Source organism: Lathyrus oleraceus, chromosome 3 (genome assembly GCF_024323335.1).
Source record: "Lathyrus oleraceus cultivar Zhongwan6 chromosome 3, CAAS_Psat_ZW6_1.0, whole genome shotgun sequence".
In the NCBI taxonomy this organism is placed as follows: domain Eukaryota; kingdom Viridiplantae; phylum Streptophyta; class Magnoliopsida; order Fabales; family Fabaceae; genus Lathyrus; species Lathyrus oleraceus.
The window spans coordinates 481,200,525-481,208,872 of NC_066581.1; the positions used below are offsets into that span (position 1 = coordinate 481,200,525).

An 8,348-nucleotide genomic window follows, 5' to 3' on the forward strand; every position below is an offset into this window, starting at 1 on the left:
AGAATTTTTCACATTCACACGTGCATGGCCTCTTTCAACTCACCAACCAATGAAAACATTTCATTTTGTGCCCAAAACGACTGTGTTTGGTTAAGTGGATCAGAGAATTACAAAAATGCCATTTTCTCAATATAAATTCAATTAATTTCTTCACTTTGATTACCAATCTTCCAAAATTCATAACTTGCTCATTTTTGATCCAATTTGAATGGGATTTTTGTGTTGTGTTCATCATGATCTCTACTTTTTTATCATTATTTTTCCAGAATTTTTGGATGAGTGGTTTTTAATTGGCCTTAGGGTTTGTGACATGTGACCAAATTTTGTACACTTTGCCAAATCATTTGTGAAATGATGAGAATGTATCCAATGGCTCCCAAATTTTTGTGCTTAAAATAGACACACTCATGGTGATTTTGGTGTAGAGTTTGTGAATTTATCATTTGTGGTTTGTGAGATATGATTTTTTGAATTAGGGTGTGACAACTTGTGTCACACCATTGATGTCCAACTTCATGATTTTCATTACCATGCTTCCTTACATCCAAATGACCCCAAATTTTGCATGAACCTACTCTTGTATGTCTAGTTCACATGTGAATTTTCTTGGATTTATTTGAGCTATTTTCCATTTGTTTGAGATTTTCTCCCCTGCCTAGTCAATTGTTGACTTTGTGTGACACATGTTCCCATTTCATTTGTGAAATTCTCATACTTTATTAGATGGACATGAAATTTGATATGTGATAACTAGACATCTCAAGCTTGGCATTGGTGTTAATCTCATTCATTTCTCATCTGTTTTCAATTTGATATGACTTTTTGAAGTTGACCCATGCTTGTTGACTTTCTTTGTGCATGCTTGAATGTGGTTTGACTTCATGATTTTCATTGACTGCCTTCCTCTCATCCAAATGCCATGAAATTTGACATGCTTACCATGCTATGTGTTAGGTTTGATCATGATTTATTTGATGATTTTTGGAAAAGGTTTAGATTGCTTTGGTGCAAGTCTTGCTATTGACTTCTATGAGCTTCTGTTTGCCATGTTTTGACCTAAATGGTTCATGAAATGATGATGATCATTGATATGAGTGTGAATCCAATTGGTTGTGTTTCCTAGTGGTTTGAACATGATTTTGGATACTTGACCCTTGCTGTCTTGACTTTCTCATTCATTCTTGACCCTAGGCTTGCCCTAGTGGTCCTGCTACTCACCTTTGAGTTTGTGATTTCAGGTTGACCATCAAATGGCCATTGAGACCAATTCTTTTGACTGAGCTTGCTTGAATATTGTGTCTAACCTCCTTGTTTTGTAGATGGCTTGGCTCACAGGCCCTAAGCCTTGTGCCTTGCACATCCATGTGTCTCTAATGGACAGTTGTTGTCTGTTTCTGTTTGTTTTGTTTGAGGTTGCATACTAACATTTGCTTGACTGTTTCAGGTGCTTTAGTTGCTTAGTTCCTTTGTGAACTTTTTGCTTTGCTTTGCTTGTATAAGCAATTTGCATTGAGGTATGTCTCTTGTACTTCATGTAGTCTGGAAGACCTGGCCTGTTACTTGGCCAGGCAACTGTCTGAAGTCCTCCTTAAGAGGCAATGTTTGTGATTGTTTAATTTTGTCCCTGCATAGAGTCAAAGTCCTCCTAAGTGAAGAGGCAATTGGTGGAAGGTAGGGATATGCAATCTATCCCCCACTATTCAGTGTGTCATCTGCTTTGCTCACACCACTGTGTTGATGCATTGCCGATACAAACCCAAGATCTTGTACCATTATACAGTTGAGTCAGTTTTAATGTGTAGAAGGGTTCCCACTTTCTGAACCCACACATTCTTGTCTTGAGCTCTCCCAGGCCAGGGATAAGAGCTGTGAGGTCTCATCCTCACTTCATCCTTTCATCTGCTTCACCTTAGCCCCTCAATGGCAAGGTTAAGAGCAACATTCACCCAGTTCCAGAGGTTTGTTTGTTGAGGTTGATATGACCCCTTGACTAAAACCTAACCCTTGTTTGAGCCACTTGTTTGTGTATAGCGTGTGCTATCTGTGCTTGTAGGATTGTTTGACTTACTTCCTGTGCAAGTTAGGATAGTTTGACTTGCTTCCTGTGCAAGTTAGGATTAGTTTAGACTTGCTTCCTGTGCAAGTAGGTTTTGCTTGGCTTGCTTCCTGTGCAAGTTAAGTGTGTGTGTGGCTTGCTTCCTGTGCGAACCATACTTAGGATAGGTTGGCCCTTGTGCCATTTAGCTAGAAACCTTAACTTAGGGATGATTTGCATGATAACATCTAGGCTCGAGTCGTAGTCTCCCTAGTTGTGTCTCCCTCTGTTATCTGGTTAGGCTAAGTCCTTTATCCCTGCGTAGGGGAACTACATCGCCCTGATCTTCATACTAGATGAAGTATGTAGGCAGGAGATTGAGCTGATCTCTCCGGGCGCCTTTTCTTTCTTTTGTGTGTGTTGTCTGACCTTTGCTAGGCTCGAGTCTGTGACTCCTTAGCATTTGTTGTCTGTCTGTTTGTGTGTGCTTGACAGTTATAGGCTCGAGTCCCCGACTCCCTATCAACTTGTTGTGTTGTTGTGTGCTTGGAAGCTGATGTAAGTCCATCGAGTGGCATTTGGGTTCCAGTGCGCGTGTGTTTGGTTCGGATGCTGATGTAAGTCCAGCAATTGGCATTCAGGCTCCACGTTTGCCTCTTTGTGTGTGTTTAGGTTCGGATGCTGACATAAGTCCATTGATTGGCAGTCGGGCTCCATGTTTGCCATCTTGTGGTGTGTAATTGTTTAGTTGTTTAACACGTGTCAGCCGAGCTACGAATGCTCTGATTCTTCTCTCGTCCGAGAAGATACGTATGCATAGGGTGTGATATCCTAGCGAGCATGTGTCCTTTCCCCAGTCCGAACTACTTGGACTCTGATGTCTACGCCTGATAGACTAAGTAGGCTCAGGATGCGACATCCTGCCGAGTTCAGTTTCAGTCAGTCTCTTTCCTTTCTTTCAGCCAGTGTGTGTGTAGATGTTTATGAGCAGTGTTTTAGCAACCAGTTTTCCTTCCTTTTGTGCGTGGATCCCGTAGAGTACTACGGATGCGTAGGGGTGCTAATACCTTCCCTTCGCATAACCGACTCCCGAACCCATTCTCTTTGGTCGCGAGACCATGTTCTTTCCCAGGTTTACTCTGAGCGTTTCCTTTCCCTCTTTTGGGATAAATAACGCACGGTGGCGGCTCTGTTGTTCTTTCTTTTCCCGCCGGTTTTTCGCGCGATGCGACAATATCCCAAAAGGATTCTGAATCCTTTAAAGAATATGCACAAAGGTGGAGAGAGATTGCATCTCAAGTGGAACCTCCATTAACTGAAAAAGAATTGGCAGATTGGTTCGTCGACACAGTGCGACCATAATTTTTTGAAAGGATGGTGGGAAGCGTGACTGCAAGTTTTTCAGACTTGGTGGCCGTGGGTATCAAAGTGGAACTTGGCTTAAAAAATGGCAAGATGATTATTGCAGCTAGTAATTCCATCAATAACAACAATACCAAGAAATTCTCTAGCAACTTCCATAAGAAAAAGGAAGGAGAAACAAATGCAGTGATGGGTAGTAGAAGAAAGAATCAGCCTTGGAAAAAACAACAATATTTTGCTCAACAACATTATGTTCAACAACCACAATTTTCTCAACAACTGTATGTAGCAGCTATTACACCAACTTTCAATCAGCAAGTCCCAGTGCATCAGTCGACTCAAGCAGTTCCGATCTTTCAAACAACACCATACGTTCCAACTTATCAACAAGCGCCCAACGCTTCAGCTTATCAACAAAGGACTCCAGCTCCGCGCCAAAATGCTCCATTCCAAAATAGAAGACAAGGTGGAAAACCTCAGATTCCTCAGATTCCTATGTCTTACACTGAATTATATCCGTCATTGTTGAAGAAAGGGTTAGTTGTTCTGAAACCTTCGGGACCTCCACCAAATCCTCTCCCACCATATTACAATCCCAATGTGCATTGTCTGTTCCATGAAGGTGCCCCAGGGCATGATTTGGAAGGTTGTTATGCCTTAAAACATATTGTGAGGGAATTGATTGAGAAAAAGATTCTTTCACTTGGGGATACTAGTCCAAATGTCAAAAACAATCCTTTGCCTGCTCATGGGTCTGTAAATGCTATTGATGATGAGCCTGATGAAGGTCTGATTCTTGATGCAACCAAAATCAAGACTCCACTCAGATATTTTCATGCAAAGTTAGTGGAGGCAGGTTTATTGAAAAATTGCCATAAGAGTTGTGAAGAATGTACTATTGGTCCTAAAGGATGTGAAATGGTCCGAAAGGATATTCAAGAATTGATTAACCAAGGTGTGTTGCAAGTAAGCGGTCGTATGAAAAAGAATGAGGTGCCAGTGATTGAACCCATCTTCAATCTGCCTGAGTTAAGTACTACAACACCAATCTTCAACATTCCAGAGCCAATATTCAACATTCTAGATTCTACTTTTGTTCAACCAATTTTCAACATTCCAGAATCAGTTGAACCAATCTTCAATATGCCTAATCCAGTGGTTGTCCAAAGGCCTAGCTCTTTTCCTTTTGAGAATACTAAAGCAGTTCCTTGGAAGTATGATACAGCTGTGGTTAACCAAAGGTCTGAGAAAGTAGGTCAGAAAGAAGGTCTGAATATTGCAAGCACTGGTATAGTAGTGGGAAGTAGAATGACTCGTAGTGGTCGCATTTATACCCCTCAGTTCAACTTGGCTCCACCAATTCCACCAAAAGAAACCACCACTACTGTTACCGACAAAGGCAAAGAGGTGATCACAACTGATGAAGACGCTGAATTTCTGAGGATTATCAAGAAGAGTGATTGCAAGATTATTGATCAGCTGCATCAAACTCCTTCAAAGATATCCATTTTGTCTCTTCTCATGAGTTCTCCAGCTCATAGGAGTGCCTTGCAGAAATTGTTAGCTCAGGCTCATGTCACTCATGACATTACTATTGATTAATTTGATGGGGTCATTGCCAACATTACAGCATGCAACCATCTCAACTTCAGTAGAGAAGATTTGACGAAGGATGGCCAAGACCATAACCGTGCTTTGCACATATCTGTGAAATGCCAAGAAGATACCCTAGCAAGAGTCCTTGTGGACATTGGCTCCTCTATGAATGTTTTACCTGAGAGGACGCTCGCTAAGTTGGCATATCAAGGGACTGAGATGAGGCCAAGCGCATTAATTGTCAAGGCATTTGATGGATCGAGGAGAACCGTCATAGGGGAGGTGGAGCTTCCAATATTAATTGGTCCACATTTGTTTAAAATTACTTTTCAGGTTATGAACATCAACCCAAATTATAGTTGTTTGCTTGGAAGACCGTGGATTCATGCCACTGGGGCCGTGACTTCCACCTTGCACCAAAAAATGAAATTTGTTATTGGTGATAAGTTGGTGATTGTGTCTGGTGAGGAAGATCTTATGGTAAGCCACCTCTCTTCATTCAGTTACATTGAGGCTGATGAGGATGCTTTGGAAACTTCTTTCCAAGCTCTTGAAATAGCCAACGTTGTCCTTATGGAAGTCGAAAAACCAAAGGAGAGGGGTATTCCATCTTTTGCATCATGGAAGAAAGAAAGATCAACCATCGAGGAAGGAAGTCCCAAAGGTTGGGGAGATGTTATTGATGTCAAACTAAAGCTAGACCGTTATGGGTTGGGTTACAAACCAACCAATGTCAAGAAGGAAGCATCAACCTCCATCGAAGGACGTCCGAAGACTATCCAAGAAGTGTTTGTCAACACTAGATATCAAGTCAATTCTATTGATGAATATCTTGAAGATGAATATTTGAGCAACCTGGTGTACCAATCTGATATGGCTTTGAACAATTGGAAGGCGATTGAAATCCCAGAGATGTTTCCTTTGTCAAAGTAATTTGTTGTTTTTCTTTGGTGTTTTCAAAATTCCATAGTTATGACCAAAGCTATTGGACTATTTTGTAGGGCCACCTTGGCATTTCAAAGATTATATCAATGAAGGCGTTTTGTTAAATTCCTGTTTGTTCATTTACTTCTTTTTCTCTTTCACTTTTAAAAGAAAAATGGCAATCTTTCAAAACCATTAAAATAAAAATCATTTTCCTCTTGCATTCCTTTGTTTTTTTTACTTTTAATAAAAACAAATGATTTAAACATGCAGAATAAAAGAAAACCATGTTGAATCCAATGACTCTACTTTCACTCTTAACTTCGATTCACCAATCTACCAAGCTGAAGAAGAGGGCGAGGAAGATTGTGATGTTCCCGATGAACTGGCAATATTGGTTGAGTATGAATACACAGATATCCAACCACATCAAGAGCAGGTAGAGACAATCAACCTTGGCACTGAGGAAGTGAAGAAAGAGGTCAAGATTGGTACAACACTTGGGGCAGACAGCAAAGAAAGATTGGTCAAGCTTTTACAAGAATATATGGATGTGTTTGCATGGTCGTATCAAGATATGCCCGGTTTAGACACAGACATTGTTGTTCACAAATTACCACTTCGACCAGATTGTCCACCAGTAAAACAAAAACTCTGAAGAACAAGACCAGACATGGCTTTGAAGATTCGAGAAGAGGTCAAAAGACAGTTTGATGTTGGCTTCCTTGTAAGTGCAAAGTACCCTCAATGGGTAGCTAACATTGTGCCAGTACCTAAAAAGGATGGCAAGGTCAGAATGTGTGTGGACTATAGGGATTTGAATAAAGCTAGTCCGAAGGACGATTTGCCTCTCCCACATATTGACACCTTGGTTGATAACACTGCTAGGTTTGCTGTTTTCTCCTTTATGGATGGGTTTTCAGGCTATAATCAGATCAAGATGGATCCCGATGAAATGGAAAAGACCACCTTCATCACACCATGGGGAACTTACTGCTACAAGGTTATGCCTTTTGGTCTCAAGAACGAAGGGGCAACCTATCAAAGGGAGATGGTCACCCTCTTTCATGACATGATGCATAAGGAGATTGAGGTCTATGTGGATGATATGATTGCCAAATCACAGAGTGAGGAGGATCATTTGGACCATTTGTTGAAACTATTTGAGCGCCTCATAAAATTTAGATTGCGTCTGAATCCAGCTAAGTGTACATTTGGGGTCTGATCGGCGAAGTTACTTGGTTTCATTGTTAGTCAACGAGGAATTGAAGTAGATCCAGATAAGGTCAGAGCGATACAAGAAATGCCGGCTCCACAAACTGAAAAGCAAGTTAGAGGTTTTCTTGGAAGATTGAACTACATTTCCAGGTTTATTTCCAACATGACTGCTACATGTGAGCCTATATTCAAATTGCTCCGAAAGGATCAAGCAATTGAATGGAATTCTGATTGTCAGCAAGATTTTGAGAAGATTAAAGGTTATCTGTAAGAACCTCCTATCTTGATTCCACCCATTCAAGGGAAACCTCTCTTCATGTACTTAACTGTGCTCGAAGGATCCATGGGTTGCCTACCAGGTCAACATGATAAAACTGGAAAGAAAGAACATGCCATTTACTACTTGAGCAAGAAGTTTACTGATTGTGAAAGCAGATATTCACTCTTAGAAAAAACTTGTTGTGCTTTAGCATGGGCTGCCAGACGTCTTAGGCAGTATATGATTTGTCACACTACTTTGTTGATCTCCAAAATGGATCCAATAAAGTATATCTTTGAGAAGCCTGCTTTGACTGGAAGACTTGCCTGTTGGCACATGTTGTTATCTGAATACGACATCCAGTACATAACCCAGAAATCTATCAAAGGAAGTGTTTTATCTGACTACCTCGCTAATCATCCTGTCGAAGACTATGAGCCATTGAAGTTTGATTTCCCAGATGAAGACATTATGTTGGTGAAAGATTGTGAAACTTCAAGCCCAGATGAAGGTCCCGAGCCAGGTTCCTGTTGGAAGATGATGTTTGATGGTTCCTCCAATTGTATGGGGCATGGTGTGGGAGCCGTGTTGATGAATCCCAATGGTGGATATACTCCTTTCACAGCAAGATTGTGTTTTGAATGTACCAACAACATTGCAGAGTATGAAGCATGTATCTTGGGTATTGAAGCTGCAATTGACACCCGAATCGAGATCCTTAAAGTATATGGAGACTCATCCTTGGTGATCTACCAAGTCAAAGGAGAATGGGAAACTCGTGATGAGAAGTTAATCCCATATCGTGCCCATATTATGGAATTGATAAAGTACTTTGATGAAATCACCTTCCATCATGTTCCGAGAGCAGAAAATCAGATAGCAGATGCTTTGGCTATGTTAGCCTCTATGTTCCAAGTCAGATTTCTCAATGAGGCACCACTTATCACAATTGAG

General features: G+C 40.9%; 1 protein-coding gene across 1 annotated transcript; it reads left to right on the top strand.

Moving 5' to 3' along the window:
* Positions 1-3,409: 3,409 nt before the first annotated feature.
* Positions 3,410-4,999, top strand: LOC127131749 (uncharacterized). The gene has a single exon (XM_051060664.1). It carries the CDS (start codon positions 3,410-3,412, stop codon positions 4,997-4,999), a length of 1,590 nt encoding a protein of 529 aa, XP_050916621.1.
* Positions 5,000-8,348: the final 3,349 nt, after the last annotated feature.